The sequence below is a fragment of the Rhinatrema bivittatum genome, chromosome 13 (assembly GCF_901001135.1).
Source record: "Rhinatrema bivittatum chromosome 13, aRhiBiv1.1, whole genome shotgun sequence".
Lineage (NCBI taxonomy): Eukaryota > Metazoa > Chordata > Amphibia > Gymnophiona > Rhinatrematidae > Rhinatrema > Rhinatrema bivittatum.
The window spans coordinates 38,298,780-38,316,136 of NC_042627.1; the positions used below are offsets into that span (position 1 = coordinate 38,298,780).

Below are 17,357 nucleotides of genomic sequence, written 5' to 3' on the forward strand. Positions count from 1 at the left end.
CGTCAGATCCGTCTCCAACTGCTAGCACGAGCACACTATACCCACTTGTTTTGAGTCCATCTGCATACACTAAGGAAAACGAGATTATCAGGTAAGTAATCTCAACATTATTATCTCATAGTGAAATTTCTTTTTCTCCGTTATTATTGAGAAAAGCTCTTGTATTTCTCCACAATGCTTTATAATCCTCCCGACATGTTTCGCCTTCTCACAGGCTTCTTCAGGAGAGTATGTTTCGATTCACTACTGAACCCATGTCTTCCAACCGATCTTCCCAAGTATCTCCATGCATATATATTCTACAAAAATGTTTTTAAACAAACATATACAAAATTCTTCAAAACTCTTTAAAAAATATTACCCTTTATAATTATATGTACGCCAAATATCCTATAGGCGTACATATAAAAGTACACACCTCAAAACCCGACTTTTATTCCTCAAACACTCCACCGAATAAATGTCAATTCTCACTCAATTTTTCTTTCTTCTGATTGCTCCTTCTGCAAAAATCAAACACAGTCTATATTCATAGAAAACATAGAAATGATGGCAGAAGAAGACCAAACGGCCCATCCAGTCTTCCCAGCAAGCTTTCGCACTTTTTTTCTCTCTCACATACTTATGTTTCTCTTGGCTCTTAGTAACCTTTTTTATTCTATTTCCCTTCCACCCCCACCATTAATGTAGAGAGCAGTGTCGGAACTGCATCTAAGTGAAATAGCTTAATTAGTTAGGGGTATTAACCACCCCAATAAGCAAGCTACACCCATGCTTATCTGTTTATCCAGACTATGTAATTCAGTCCTTGTTGTTTGTTGCCTGAATATAGATCCACCTTTCTTTATTCCCCCCTGCTGTTGAAGCAGAGAGCCCTGCTGGCTATGCATTGAAAATGAAGTATCAGTCTTGCTCCCCTGCCGTTGAAGCAGAGGGCTATGCTGGATATTCCACATCAAACGCAGTACAACGAAGGAATCAAAGAGGCAACACGCAAGGAATTGAAAGAAAACGAATAAACTCACCACCAAAAAAACACAGACGCTCACTTTTTTTTGCATCTCAATACTCAACAAGTTGATTTATGTGCTTTAAAATCACTATTAGTGCATTTAAACTAGTTTTGCATGTACTAAAGGTGACAATTGGGAAAGTGTTAATGCACTTCAGTACATGGGTTCCTGAATGTGCACTGTATGGGAGCAATTTTCTAACTCCATCTGTTCTTTACACTGATTTTCAAAGAGAACGCACTTGGACGCTTACACATTTAGCAGAGGACTTCTTTGTACAGATATTTTTTTCCATGGAAAAAAAAATACATGTAAGAACATAAAAAGTTAACTTACTGGGTCAGAACAACGGTCCATCAAGCCCAGCAATGTTCATTCCAAGACGCAAGTACCTGGCAAATACCTAAACATTAAATGGATCCCTCCTATCCCATGACTTTTTAGTTTTCTTAGAAGGCTTGCATGAGAGACTTTGTCAAACGCCTTCTGAAAATCCAAATACACAACATCTACCGGTTCACCTTTATCCACACCTTCAAAAAAGTAAATCCATGCTGTCCCATTAAACTTTGTCTTTCTATATGTTCTGTGATTTTGATCTTTATAACAGTTTCCATGATTTATCCCGGCACTAAAGTCAGGCTCACCAGTCTGTAGTTTCCCGGATCACCCCTGGAGCCCTTTTAAATATTGGAGTTACATTGGCCACTCTCCAGTCCTCAGGTAGAGTTGAGAAACAATTTACACCTGTTGTTTTTTTCTCTTCCAATCTACCCATGCCTCAGAGAATGCAACTACGTTTGGCTGTATTGCAGGAGGGTAATATTCAGGCAGCCGATTTGCACATGAAAATGTGCTGTTTACCTGTGCAAATGGCTTTGAAAATTGCACCTCAGAGTGGATTACATTCAGGTACTGTGGGTGTTTCCTAATCCCCTGAAGGCTTACAATATAAGTTTTGAAGCTGAGGCTCTGGAGGGTGAAGTGACTTACCCATGCTCACAAAGAGCAGCGGAGGGATTTGAACCCTGGTTTCCCTGGTTCTCAGCTTGCTGCTCTGACCACTGGGCTACTCCTCCATTCCTATTAAAAAGGGTCTGACATAGTAAAAATAGAAACCACAGTAGGACAAAATGTGACCTGGGCTAAAATGAAATAAGGAAACAAAAAAAAAATAAAATAAGGTAGGCAATACTTTGCAGAATCTAACTAATACCATGTGCTTTCAAACTCTCCCACATTTGTTATTAGCAGCTTCTGAACTAGGGCAGGGGCCTGACCCAAAGCTCCTTCGTGTGCACAAACCATTGAAGTGGTCCTGTGTTCAGACGACGGCAAAGCCCAATTGTTCCACCCGGTCTGCATTGCTAAGGATATATCCCAGTTGCTCGCCCTGGAAGTGGGACTGCTTATAGGATATCGCTCCGTATAAAGTCCATTTTTGTTTTCTTCCTTCTTAGCTCTCTACCATCTCTGGTAAATGAGCTCATAAGTTCTCATACTTAGGCGTTTTCAACTAACTTTCTTATTTGATCTAAGTGTACGATGTGACTTTCTTTTTTTCTTGTTATATTTCTTTTTTTTTTTTTTTTTAAAGAGTTACTGCAATCACATCTACCTGCTGCAAACCCAAGGCTTCTTGATTGGTTTGTATCTTTTCAAATGATGCCCTTGCAAGGATCCATTTGATTGCTGAAACAATAGCCAGAAAGCTTGGTTCCTTCACTGACGTAGCTCCTGTGATGACTCCCCGACAATCTCCTAAGGAGAGGGCAGCCTCAAATTCACAGAGAAAATTTCATTTCAACTTAAGTTGTTTTTTGAGTGCCAGTCTAGCCAGTACTGTACCTCATGCCCTGCATGCTCCTGGTGAGGCAGCACAGTTGAAATGCCTTCTTTGAAATAAAATGGAAATGCGCCTGGCAGTGCTGGGAGGAGTCCTGCCATTTTTAATGAATGCATTTTGTTTACAGGATGAATATCACAAGCGTAACTTCACCGAAGTAGCTACACCTAACATGTACAATAGTAAACTCTGGGAAGCATCGGGCCACTGGCAGCACTACAGCGAGAACATGTTCTCTTTCAGCGTGGAGAAGGAGACCTTTGCATTGAAACCCATGAACTGCCCTGGACATTGGTTCGTATTTTAGCCTTAATCTATACTATGTGCACGTCACAAGCTCATAACACTTAATCTGCTTTAACACTACACAGTTTTGTTTTTATGTTTGAACAAGTTGTAGATGATAATTTTCATTGAGTAACTTGGGAAACAGTCGGGCTCTTTTATACCCTACCCCCACTGTCTCAGTAGATTGGGAGGGATAAGGCCTAGGACATAAGGAATAGAGTAGCTATCAATAACTTTATTTGTATTGAGGATATTACAAAATTCTTTACCTTTTATCGGTTCAACATTAAATATATATAAAGGCTAAGATTCCCCTTTTCAGACTTCATTTTTTTGTAATTTTTATGTTAGTACTAGCTGAAAGGGCTCATCAGAAATGACTGAGAAAAAAAGGCAGTAGAAAAAGTCAGTCTCTCTTCTGTACACATGCTCCTTCCCCCACAAACACTCACCCTTTCAGTCTGTCTCCCTATCATGCACACACACACTCTCTCTCACACACACACGCACCCTTCCCTACGCATACTTACTGTCTTCTATATATACCTACTTTGGCAGACACACATTGAGTGTCTGCCTTTATATCACATCCTGTCTAGCTCACGCCAATAGAGCCTCTTATGGCTTCAGTGCATGGCAATTTGCGCCAGCCTGCACTCAGGCATCTTTCCCCCTCCCCATGCCCTTTCCTAGATGCTCTCCGATGTGTCTACTCCCTATTGCAGTGGAGTGCAAGAGTGCACCGTATGGTGATGCAGTGTGAGTTGACTAGCATGTGACATGAGGCAGTCCTAGAAAACACACTTGGCCGGATTTTAAATGCCCTGCGCGCATAAATCCGGCCGGATTTATGCGCGCAGGGCCCTCACGCGCTGGCACGCCTATTTTGCATAGGCCGCCGGCGCGCGCAGAGCCCTGGGATGCGCGCAAGTCCTGGGGCTTCATAAAAGGGGCGTGTCGGGGGCGTTCCGGGGGCGAGCCCAGTGGCGTGGCACCGGCCCAGGTCGGGTGATGGTGCGCTGGCGCGCGCAGATTTACGTCTGCTTTCAGCAGGCGTAAATCTGCCAACAAAGGTAAGGGGGGGTGGGTTAGGTAGGGGGAGGGCGAAGGAATGTTCCCTCCGAGGCCGCTCCGAAATCGGAACGGCCTCGGAGGGAACAGGCAGCGCGCGCTGGGCTCGGCGCGCGCAGGTTGCACAAATGTGCACCCCCTTGCGCGTGCCGACCCCGGATTTTATAAGACACGCGCGGATCTTATAAAATCCAGCGTACTTTTGTTCGCGCTCGTGCAAAATTATAAAATCTACCCCATTGTGAGTGGTTAGTGCATGGTACAGGCAAACATTGCCTGACAGCTCTGCACACACTTCTAAGTTTTAATGTGCACTGTTTGCCAGCTAGTGCCATGAGGAACGCGGGAATCCTTCAGAGCTTCAAATCTCGGTATCTCTCGAAATATCCATCAGCAAGGTCTGGGGCTGGCCGCAAAATTGTCAAATCAGCTAAAGGATACGGACTTCATCAGTAACTACCCCCTAAGCCTCTGCAAAATAGCCAGATTTCAGCATGACTGACATAGCGGCCAACACACAAACGCTAGGGAATTTATATAGAGAGGATAGAAGGTGTGACAGCCATCTGAGTCAAATTAGTCCTGGCTCAATAGGATCACTAGAATTCTGTACTATATGGATAATACAGGAAAGCATTCCTATTTCGCAAAACCTTTTGGGACACAACAACTGTTGCAGCTTTCTGTTTCTTGAAATAAATGAAACATCCAAAACTTGAAATGAGACACATTTCCTAGAAGGAATAAAGGATTACTAAAATGTAACAGAGTGCACTGGAAACACGGATCGTGTACTTGAGTTAAAGGATAAAAAGCAGTAGGACGGAGACGTGATGACGTCACCAGCGAGCATGGTGGCTTAAGCGAACGCTCCCAGCTCGACCCTGTACTTTTTTGCTTTAAAACGCGGCGCTCATAACTTTGACACTTCGCTCTTTGCCGCTCTCGACCCCCCGAGGTTTCGCGATGGCGGGGAAGAGAAAAGCTGTTAATTTAAAGCAATTCTCCTATGAAAAAACGGAGACTGAGGCCGGCGCACCAGCAGAGGAGCAGGCCTCTGAGGGGGACATGGCGTCTGAGCCCGACCATGCGCTTCCACAGACGCTCGATGACTTACCCTCGCGCTCGGAGCTCCGGGAGTGGTTTGTGGAGCTCCGAGCAGATATGAAACAACACAAACGCGACCTGCAGTCCCTCATAACGGATGTTAAAGAGGATTTGGCGGCCCTGGGTCGTCTGGTCGATGATCTGGATAACCGGATGGACAGGCAGGAGGAACTCATGCGGTGCACAGGAGAGAATCTAAAAACTAGCAGCGTGGAGCGCATGAATCTGGAGGAAAAGCTGGAAGACCTAGAAAAAAGGTCACGACGCAATAATTTGCGCCTACGGGGCATTCCAGAGACACCAGAATATTCTGACTGTAGGGAGGTAGCCACACGCTTGCTTCGCTTTATCATGCAGTCGGCGTCCCCTGCCAGTTCTGAGGGGGAACAATCCTCCTTTACTTATAATATTGAACGAGCACACCGCGTGCAGGGACCCCGCACAGGAGACCGGCCTAGAGATATACTGCTTTGCATGCAAGTCTTCCGGGAGAAGGACAAAATCTATTTAGAGTCCAGGAAACAGCGAGAGTGGGTGTGGGAAGGCCATAAGGTGAGCATTTATGCGGACCTGGCGGCCTCCACCCTTCGTAAGCGGTACGAGCTGAGAGCTGCAACATCAGTGCTGCAGGGGAAGTCTATTCGCTATAGGTGGACTTTTCCCTTTGGGCTCCTCTTCACTGTAGCCGGAGTCTCCTACCGGATCAAGAATCTTGCAGAAGCAAAGGAGGTGTTCACTAAAGCTAACATCTCTAACGATCTTCCTACCAGCCGGCCGGAGGAAATGCCGCTTCGACTGAATGCCACACCGGGATGGCAGAGAGTGGGCAACAACAAGCGCCTGGCGCGACAGAAGTCTAATCTCGCTCACCACTCTCGAGAGCCAGTGCCTGACTCATGACTCCACAGTGGCTGGTTACTGCATACTGTATTAAGATTATGAGTTGCCTGATTTTTCCTCAGTACAGGTTGTTTATCTCAGAGCGCATTTACCAGGCTGGCTTTGTTCTGTTACCGATGCCTTTTTTCTTAGCCTAATGTAGGCCCAGCCTGGGCAGTGTGCGAATCTTTGTTCATTACTTCGCCGGATGAGCTTTCTGCTCTATGGTGCGATCACGTTCTCAGCTTACAGGTATCCAGGGAGTGGATACAAATGGTTTGGGGGGATTGGGAAGGGTGGGTTCTTATTCCATGAGTTCACAATGTTCTTTGCTGATTGGAATCCAGGTGCCAGTATCTTGGAGAGATTGGAGGGCATATGCTGTTTTGGCCTGGGGTGGAGAAGGGAAAATTATGAATGGCTCTGAGGGTATGGTCCCTTAATGTTAAGGGCCTTAATTCTCCCAAAAAGCGACAACTCCTGCAGAGAGATTTACAACAACAAAATGTTTCAGTGGCTCTAATTCAGGAAACTCATATGCGCAAGCGCCATGAAAGGTTATTACACTTCGCTGGATACCCTCATGTATATCTGGCTGCCAGCACTCGAGGCAGTAAATATGCTGGGGTGGGTATTTTGATTGCCAGGTCCATCACGTACGACTATATTTCTCATTTCGCAGATCCTGGTGGAAGGTATATTTTGCTAAAGGTAAAGTTGGCCCAGCATATATATACGATTATTAATCTTTACGCACCAAACAAGGATCAGGGGCCTTTCCTCCGATCCCTCGCTGACAAGCTGCAACCCTTTGTTGAAGGGCAGATTATCTGGGGGGGTGATCATAACCTGGTGCGCAATGCGCAGCTAGACACTTCCCACCGTACGAAAACCGGAAGCTGGACTGCCTCATCTGAGTTATCTACTATATTGTCTACATGGGGGTTGGTAGATATTTGGAGATCTCGCAATCCCTTCTCCAGAGTGTATACCTTTTTTTCTCACCCCCACACCTCGTATTCGAGGATTGACTTCTTCTTAGTTGATAAGGGGTTACAGAATCAGGTCCTGGATGTGGGTATTGGTGATATTACCTGGACAGATCATGCCCCTGTGTGGGTGACAATGATACTCGCCCCTGTAGATAATGGGTTGCACTTTTGGAGACTTCGAGAGGATCTATTGGGGGACGCAGAGCGGTGCAAACTGGTTAATGCATATCTCCGGGAGTACTTTCACCAGAATGAAGGTTCGGTGTCAGACACCGGATCACTCTGGGAATGCTCTAAGGTGGTCATCCGCGGTAAACTCATAGCGTTAGCTACAGCGGAGAAAAAGCAAAGGGAACACCGTAGAGCAGAACTACTCGGCAAATTGCACCGGCTGGCCCGCCAACATGCACTATCCCTGAATGCTGACACACTAAGACAGTTGGGGGCTATTCGGACAGAACTTAATCTGCTCGATGCTGCGTGGGTTGCCCATGCTCTGGAACGCACAAACCAGAGATTCTTTGAGGGTTCCAATAAAGCGGGGCGCATTCTAGCTCGGCAGTTAAAGCAACGAGCCCTGCAGAATAACATAGCCCAGATTAAGGACTCAGAGGGGGAAGTATGTTACCTCTAATACAGAGATTAGGGAGTGTTTTACTACATTTTACGAAACCCTCTATAAAAGGGATGACACCATTCAAGATCAGTCTGTTGAGCAATACCTTCAGGCTTTGGTGCTCCCTGACCTAACAGTGGACCAACAGGGCATTCTAGATGCCCCGATTAATTTGGCAGAGGTTCAGACGGCTATTCGGGACCTAAAGGCCGGTAAAGCACCAGGCCTTGATGGCTTCTCGGGGGCATACTATAAGAAATGCAGTACAACCCTTCTCACTCCTCTAGTGAATTTTTTTAATAGCTTGCGTGAGGGCGCTCACTTACCACCACACACTAACACAGCGGGCATAACGGTGCTGGCCAAGCCCGGTAGGGACCCCACCCACTGTAGTTCCTACCGCCCAATCTCACTAATTAACCTCGACCTCAAGATACTGGCGCGGGTTCTAGCGGCCCGTCTTAACTTGGTTTTGCCGGGGTTGGTGCACAGGGATCAGGTTGGGTTTATCCCGCAAAGAATGGCGGCCGATAATGTCCGCAAAGTTACTGATATTATGTGGTGGGCCAGGAAGCAGGACATCCCGTTGTTATTGTTGGCCATCGACGCAGAAAAAGCGTTTGACCTTGTGCATTGGGACTTCTTATTCGCTACTCTGCAGAAAATGCATTTCGGGCCCATGTTTATAAAATGGATAAGGGTACTTTACCACCTGCCTGCAGCACGCATAAAGGTCAATGGGGGTTATGGGGGTACGTTCCCAGTGCAGCGGGGAACTAGACAGGGGTGCCCGTTGTCGCCCTTGCTATTTGCCCTCTTCCTGGAGCCTTTTGCGGAGCGAGTGCATACCTCCACGCAAATTACGGGTGTTCACTTGGGGGATTTACACCTGAAAATCTCGCTTTTTGCGGACGACATACTCATGACTATTACCAACCCCACCACCTCTCTGCGGGCCATTACAACTGAGATTCAATCCTTTAGTGCGGTGTCTGGTTTTAAGATTAACCTTGATAAGTCCGAACTCCTTAATGTATCGGTTGATGCCGGCACAGTCAGGGAGCTACAACAGCTGTATCCGTTTCGCTTAGCTACCACCTCTATTAAATATTTAGGGGTTCACTTAGGGGCCGACATCAATGCCCTTTATAATCTCAACTATATTCCCCTGCTAGGGAAAATAAGGAAGGATTTACAGGTTTGGGATAGAGGTCGGCATTCTTGGATGGGGCGTGTAGCCATTGTAAAAATGAATATTTTGCCCAGATTTTTATACCTGTTCATTACTCTGTCTATATATTTCAGCTCCGCTCTCTTGAGGTCTTGGCAAAAGATCTTATTCGATTTTATTTGGCGCAAGCGACCCCCGCGAATTTCTCGTCGACTATTATACTTGCCCAGGGATCGGGGAGGCCTTGGAATGCCTAATCTAGAAAAGTATTATGTGGCGGCTCAACTTTTGGTTATCCTGGATAGTCACAGGGTGTCCACTGCCAAACAGTGGGTAGCGCTTGCTGACCACATTTTGGGGGGGATGCCACTATCGGCCCTGTTTTGGCAGCCCCGTTTCACGTGGTTGAAAGCAGACCTCCTCACCCCATCCACACATACCACCATGAGATTATGGGCTAAGTGGAAGAAGCTTGTGGTAGGAGCACGCCAATATTTTTACTCTACCCATGTCTCTCATCTGATTAACTTCCCAGCTGGGCATCATACCCCTGCCTTTCGGAATTGGTACACCCGAGGTCTTACCAGGATTGAACACTTTCTAGGGGGTGGAGCGGCTTTAACCTGGTCTCAACTTCAGAGTACGTATCAGTTGCCTGCTACGGACTTCCTAGCCGGCTATCAGATCGCTCACTTCCTAAATAGTGCGACTGTATCTCCCTCCATAGCACAGGGTAAAACTTTAATGGAACACTATTGTGCAGACGTGGATAAAAAGCGGGGAATGGTTTCCAAGCTATATATTCTTCTATCCGGGGGTGATGCGAGGCCTTTTCCTCACATGCAGGCCTGGGAGAGGGACCTAGCGAGGGTCATTACGGTTGAGGAGTGGCTACAAGTTTACACTACTGTTAAAAAATGCTCTATATCGGCGAATGTTCAGGAGAATTGTTTTAAGATGGTTACCAGGTGGTACCTGACCCCTCTTACCTTGCATAAACGTTACCCTAATCTTAGTGCTATGTGTTGGCGTAATTGTGGGTCTCAAGGCGACTACCTTCATATGTGGTGGACCTGTCCCTTGGTGCAATTTCTGTGGTCCCAAGTGGCTCATTGGGTGGAACATATCTTGCAGGTCACGGAGCTCCACAATGCTGGATTTATGTTAATCAATTTACCACACAAAGAACTGACCAAGCCACAAGCTTCATTGTGTCAACAGGTATTTATTGCAACCAGGATGGTACTTGCACAACATTGGAAGCAGTCGATAATTCCTGCCCTTCCACGTATTCAACAAAAGGTTCATTACTTGTGTCGAATGGCGGCGATTACTGCGGAGATTCATCACACTATGTCTACTTTTAAAGCCACATGGACTCCGTTCCTGGACTGGGAAAAAACTGTTTCTGACTAGCCTTGATCTACACCGGGACTTTGACTCTCTTTTCCTTCTGGCCTTGGCAGATTGGACTCCCGTAGTCAAGGAGAGACTTAATCTGTGATAAGTCCTTCTTACTATTCCTAATTACGAACTCATGGAAGAGGGTGGGGATCCGGGGGCAGGGGGTGGGGGGTTAGGGGGGGAAGAGGTTCTGGGTGACGTTTCTAATGTTTGTAAATGTTGAGAGACAACAGGTCTGCCATTTTGTTGTTATGCTGGTCTTGACTGTTTGTTTTTCTTTCAACTTAATAAAATATAAATTAAAAAAAAAAAAAGCAGTAGGACAGGCTGGCAGTATGGGGGTGACCTGTATGGTGTGGAAGGTGCTGCCATGGGCTTGCTGAGCAGACTGGATGGACCATTTTGCCTTTTTCTGCCATCATTTCTATGTTTCTATGTAAGTCAATAGAGCATTAGTGTTTAAAAGAAAGTGACTACAGAGCTGTGGCTGCAAAATATCAGAGCGGAAAAGAGAGTGAACTTGAAAGCGAGAAATCAAGAAGTGTACCTGAAATGGCAGTGCATTATGGGATGTTGTGTCCATGTATTTATTTATTCCATTTAATGTAGCAGTTGTATGTAAATTCCTAAATTTATCGGGTTGCCTATGATTTTTTTTTGGCCTTCCTTCATTTTTGGCCCTTATCCTAGGTATGCTATATAACTTTTTGACATAAAACACCTGTGCCTTTTATTGTGCCAAAACCTCCTGTTTATAAAACGAAAAAAAAAAAAATCCCCTTAGACCACACAAGGTTTTTTTTTGTTTTGTTTTTTTTTAATTTCTTATCAGATGCATTACTACGGTACCTGCATGAAAAGCAGCATAACAGCACCCTCGTTTGATGGAATTTTATAAATGAAAGATTCTAAAAGCTTTTAACATAACTTTCTGTTTAGAAATTAAAACACATAGATCACTATGAAAGGGGGATGCAGTTTTAATTACTAACTGAATTATCTAAAGAAATGTTCTTGTACCATTGTTTTAAAGTTAGGGTGTTTTGGGGCATTGTATGGGTTTTTTTTTTTTTTTTAATTTTCTATCTGTTACAAACTGGATCATCCTGTCCAAATCTTCTGTTTTGTGTAAGAAAGTGTTGTCCCAGTAAAGCAACTTGCTGCATGAACATTGCATAAAGAATAAATTAAAATACTACCGTTGATTGTCTCTGGATGTTTTTATGGCACACAGTTTAATGTTTGCTCATCGCCCACGCTCCTGGAGGGAAATGCCTATTCGATTTGCAGATTTTGGTGTCCTGCATCGGAACGAGCTCTGTGGGACCTTAAGTGGATTGACCCGAGTTAGGCGCTTCCAGCAGGACGATGCTCACATCTTTTGTACTATGGAGCAGGTAGAGAAGTTGTGTGGACGCACAATGCTTAAGTTGTGGGAATGTTTGGCAGGGGGCATTTTGCTATGTTTGTAGCAATCAGAGAACAGTGGGATAATGGTTCTAGGGAAAGTCTTATGGAAGTAGTAGGTTTTCAGGTGGGATTTAAAGGTGGAGCGAGAGGGGCATGGTGAACAGAGTGAGAAATTTTGACAGGGTACCTCAAAGAAGCAGGCCTCGAGACAGTGTAGTTTGGAGAAAACAAAAGTGCCAATGTAGAGCTTAGAGTGTAGGAAAAGAAGTAGCAGCAATGGCTGTGAGAGAAATGGGACAGTGGAATGTGAAGCTTTGAAGAACATTGTGAGCAGGGTGAACCAAAATGAAATTGTAAGACTCAAGAAGTGAGAAGTTGTTGGTTAGAGCAGTGGTTCTCAACCGGTGTGTCGCGACACACCAGTATGTCGCCAAGAACACGCAGGTGTGTCGCCACACTTCCCGGTCCCCCGCTGACCCAGCTGCTCCCCGGTCCTCCTCCGCCCGGGCTTAAAATGCTGTCGGCCCGGGCGGAACGCGGCAGGACAGCTGGAGTCAGCGGCATCGGCATCCGCATAGTCTCTTCTTCCCGCCCCCCCCCCCCTCCCGCGGCCCGGAAGAGGAAGTGGTGAGCAGTGGGCGCGTGCGCGGGAAGAAGAGACCATGCTAGTGTGGTCAGAATCGGCCCGAAGAACAGAAGAGAGGCACGGTCTGAAGAATGTGCAGCGCGGCTCGGAGGAAAATGAAGAGCGTCAACCCCCGCGGCCGATGAAACGACTCCTCTGCGAGGGCTGAAAATGAAGGAGGTTAGGGTTGGGAGGAGGCTGCTGCTGCCGCTAGTTCCAGAGAGGGAGGGAGGGAGAGAGTGTGAATGAATGAGCAAGCATGTGTGTTTGAGATCTTGTGTGTGTGTGAGTGAGGTAGCATGTACGTGAATGATTGAGAGCCTGTATATGTGAAAGAGAGTATGTCTGTGATTGAGAGCCTGCCTGTGAGAGAGAGAGCATGAATGTAAGCTTGATTGATAACCTGTTTGTGTGAAAGAGTATGTGTGTATGATTGAGATCATGTGTATGTATGATTAAGAGCTTGTTTGTATAAGTAAGGGAGAGAGCATGTGTGTCTGTGTGATTGAGAGCTGGTTTAGGTGAGGGAGTATGTGATTGAGAGCCTGTGTGTAAATGAGAGAAAGAGAGAGAGCATGTTTATAAGCATATGAATGAGAGTCTGTGGGTGAGAGAAAGACAGGATGTATGTGTATGATTGAAAGCCTGTGTGTATAAGCGTGAAAAGATAGACAGCATGTGTGTAAATGTGTAATTTCCTGTCGTGTAGCCAGATGGACTCAGAACGAATGGGTATAGTATGCTCGTGCTAGCAGTTGGAGACTGATCTGACGTCAGCACGGGTGTATATATACCCCCACAGGAAGCGTAGCAACTTAGTAATTTCCGTCTCCAAAGCAGTTTGGAGAGCCTGCACGCTCGCTGAGCGTGTTTTCCAAATCTACTTTCTTTTTGCTAAAACGTCTACAGCACCATCGAGCCCCGCACTCCTGCGGTGATACCCTAAGGTCCCTCCCCCAGTTGAGTTTCCCGGGGTGATTTCCGTGGTCCCCCGGAGGTTTAAGTCCTCGGTCCGGTGGCCGAATCTCGGCAGGGACATAGCTCCCGGGCGAGGTTTGGGTGAGGCATACGAGGCGCCTCGGTCCCGGTGTGGACGAGGCAGCGGGTGCATTTCCTCAAAGCGCGGCGGTGAAGGTACTTGCCCTCTCCCCCCGCAGCCGGAGACCGCCCGGGTTCCAGCCGGGAAGCGCCGAGGATCAGGTAAGGCGTACATCTCTTACTCTTTGGTCTCCGAGGAACGAGGATCGGCGGCGTGGCCTGTGGGCGGCACGCCGTGGAAGGGCACCATTTTGTTGGCCTTACTCAGGTATTGAGCGCCCGTGATAGGCGCAGGTCTATGACTAAGCCGCATATTGCTGAGAGCATATTGCATACCATTGAGCGTATATTGCTAAGCCGCATATTGCTGAGAGCATATTGTATACCATTGAGTGTATATTGCTAAGCCGCATATTGCTGAGAGCACATTACATATCATTGGGCGTATATTGCTAAGCCGCATATTGCTGAGAGCACATTGCATATCATTGGGCGTATATTGCTAAGCCGCATATTGCTGAGAGCACATTGCATATCATTGAGTGTATATTGCTAGCAACCTATTGCTGAGAGCATATTGTGTATCATTGAGCATATATTACTGCCGCATATTATTGAGCGCCTATTGTATTACAGCGTATATTGCTGCCGCATATTATTGAGCGCCTGTTGTATTAAGCGTATATTGCTGCCGCTTATTATTGAGCGCCTGTTGTATTACAGCGTATATTGCTGCCGCATATTATTGAGCGCCTGTTTCATTCAGCATATATTGCTGCCGCTTTATTATTAAGCGCATTTTTTTTTTTTCCAATGGAACAGAACGCCTCAGCGGCTTCAGCAGGGGCACCTCTTGCCTCAGGCATTAAAGCCCTCGGTCTCTGCTCTGCATGCCAGCTTAGAGCCACACACAGCGAAGAGCCGGATTCTTTGTGCCCAATGTGAGGAGGCCGTGGGAGCCTCGGGTCAGGACCAGTCTCAGCCACGATTCGCTGACAGTTCCCCAGGGGCTACCCCGGATTTAGCGGGCTGTCTCGACCAACCTGGACTCCCGGGGGATCTTGTACCCCGGCGATTAGAGACCGCCGCCATTTCCTGGGTGGATCTCTTTAAGGGGATTCATGCTTTTGTACAGATGCAAACGGCTTCCCGTCCAGGCTCTGCTGTTCCTACTGTTCCTGCTGCGGCTGAGGCTACCGCTGCGGTTACAGCTCCAGCGGATCCTTTTCCGGGATCTTCACGCCCTTATCGTGTGCTGGACCTTCCGCCTCCAGACAGTCCGGACCAGTCTGACCCGGATGTTTCTCCGGACGAATCCGAACTCCCGGATGAGGGGGAACTTCCCTCAGGGATTGAGCCATATAGAACCATGAGGCGGTTCTTCCCTAAAGAGGATCTCTCCGACCTAGTGTCTCAGTGCCTGGCAGAGTTGGATATTACGGGTCCCAGTGCTTCGGTACCCTCAGCGCAGAACCCCCTGCTGGAAGGTCTTCGTCCTACAGCACGCCATTTTCCATTCTTACAAGCGGCACAACAACTGATAGACTTAGAATGGGCTGCACCAGCGGCCTCATTCAAAGGGGGTCGGGCCCTGACAGGCATGTACCCCCTGGCACCGGCTATCCAGGAGCTGCTGGCGTGCCCTCAGGTGGACGCCTTGATTAGCGCTGTGGTCAAGCGCACTACCATTCCAGTTGAAGGGGGGGCGGCCCTCAAGGAGCCTCATGACCGGCGATTGGATGCCATTCTGAAACAGACTTTTGAGGTGGCAGCTCTATCTTTGCGGATCGCAACCTGCTGCACAGTGGTGACGCGTTGCTGTTTGTCACAGGTCAGGAACAATACTCCAGCAGCAGACATGGAGTCAGCTCTCTCGTTCCTCACGGATGCCGCATCAGACCTAGTCCAGACAACAGCCAAAGGGATCTCATCCTCTGTAGCCGCCAGGAGGCAGCTCTGGATCCGGAAATGGTCAGCTGATGCTCCTTCGAAGTCACGCCTCACCAGATTGCCCTTTAAAGGCTCTTTCCTGTTCGGTAGCGACCTTGATAGACTGGCCAGCACATGGGGCGCTTCGCCAGTACCTCGATTGCCGGAAGATCGGTTCAGAAGGAACCAGCGCACCTTTCCAAGGCCCTCCAGGGGCAGGAGCTCACAGCGCTTCATTCCCTACAGGAGTCGCTACCAGGCGCCGCATCCTCAGGCCAGGAATCAGTCCTTTCGGACCAAGCAGCGCAAGAGGGGAGCAGGCCCGGGCTCAGGTCCCGGCCGCGCCTCGCAATGAGAATCCGCCGATTCATCTGGGGGACGGAGCCATAGGGGGCAGGTTAACCCTCTTCTACCCCAGATGGGTCGAGATCACGTCGGACCAGTGGGTCCTCGCCATTATCCGAGAGTGATATTATCTGGACTTTCATCATCTCCCTCCGGACAAGTTTGTGGAATCTTCATGTCCCATACACAAGAAGGCAGCACTGGAAGCTACCCTGGCGAGGCTCCTGTCCCAGTACCTGCCTGGGAAGTGAATTCTGGACACTATTCCATTTATTTCATGGTACCCAAGAAAGGGGGCACCTTTTGGCCCATACTGGACCTCAAGTCAGTCAATCGATACTTAAGGGTCCCGAGGTTTCGCATGGAAACTCTGCGCTCCGTCAAGACCGCAGTACAGCCAGGAGAATTCCTCACGGCCTTAGACTTGTCGGAAGCCTACCTGCATATCCCAATCCATCCGGATCATCAGCGCTACCTACGCTTCAAGGTTCTAGGCCGCCACTTCCAATTCCGGGCTCTGCCCTTCGGATTGGCCATGTCGCCACGGACCTTCACCAAGGTGGTCGTAGTGGTAGCGGCGGCGCTCAGACGGGAAGGAATCCTGGTCCATCCCTACCTAGATGACTGGCTGATCAGGGCGAAATCGTGAGAGGAGAGCCATCGGACAACCGACAGAGTGATCGCCCTTCTGGAAAGCTTGGGCTGGGTAATCAACCTTGGCAAGAGTTGCCTACAACCTTCCCAGTCGCTGGAATACCTGGGAGTACAGTTCGACACCCAGGCAGACACAGTCAGTCTCACTACCAAGAGAAGGTTAAAACTCCAGACGCGTATCCAGTACTTGATGGGAGCCAGTCGGCCCATAGCTTGGGATTAGCTGCAGGTTCTAGGTCTCATGGCATCCACCCTGGAGGTGTGGTACCTTGGGCAAGGGCCCATATGAGACCTCTACAACACTCCTTGCTCTCTCGCTGGAGCCCCTGTCTACGGAACTATTCCACGCACCTGCCTCTGCCTGCCAGAGTGCGGACCCAGTTACGGTGGTGGTTGCAGTCCAACCACATGAGCAGGGGGTCGAAGATGTCCTCCCCCACGTGGACTCTGCTCACCACAGATGCCAGCCTGAGCGGCTGGGGTGCACACTGCGAAGGACTTACCGCACAAGGGCGGTGGAACAGAGAAGAGTCAGCGTGGAACATCAACCGTCTAGAGGCTCGGGCAGTCCGATTGGCATGCCTTCGATTTGCGCACAGACTGAAGAACAGAGCAGTCAGAGTGATGTCCGACAACGCCACCATGGTGGCATACATCAACCGTCAGGGCGGAACCAGAAGCCGACAAGTATCTCTGGAGATCGCCCCACTGATGGCTTGGGCAGAGGCGAATCTTCAGGACATCTCCGCCGTCCACATTGCCGGGAAGGACAACACCACGGCGGACTTCCTCAGCAGAGAAAGCCTAAATCCGGGAGAGTGGCAGCTGTCACCCACAGCCTTCCAGATGATTGTGGATCACTGGGGGATTCTGGAAATGGATTTACTGGCGGACAAGTCCAATGCTCAAGTACCCAGATACTTCAGCCGCAAGCGCGACCCGTTCTCACACGGAATCGATGCCCTGGTT

General features: G+C 48.1%; 1 protein-coding gene across 2 annotated transcripts in view; it reads left to right on the forward strand.

The window, feature by feature from the left end:
• Positions 1–17,357, forward strand: part of LOC115074847 (threonine--tRNA ligase 2, cytoplasmic-like) — a 112,104-nt gene that overhangs the window by 67,772 nt on the left and 26,975 nt on the right. For both annotated transcript variants that reach the window (XM_029574767.1, XM_029574766.1), the window contains 2 exons: positions 2,987–3,153; positions 11,622–11,784. In XM_029574767.1, the coding sequence (XP_029430627.1) occupies positions 2,987–3,153; positions 11,622–11,784 (330 nt within the window). The remainder of the gene's footprint in view (positions 1–2,986; positions 3,154–11,621; positions 11,785–17,357) is intronic.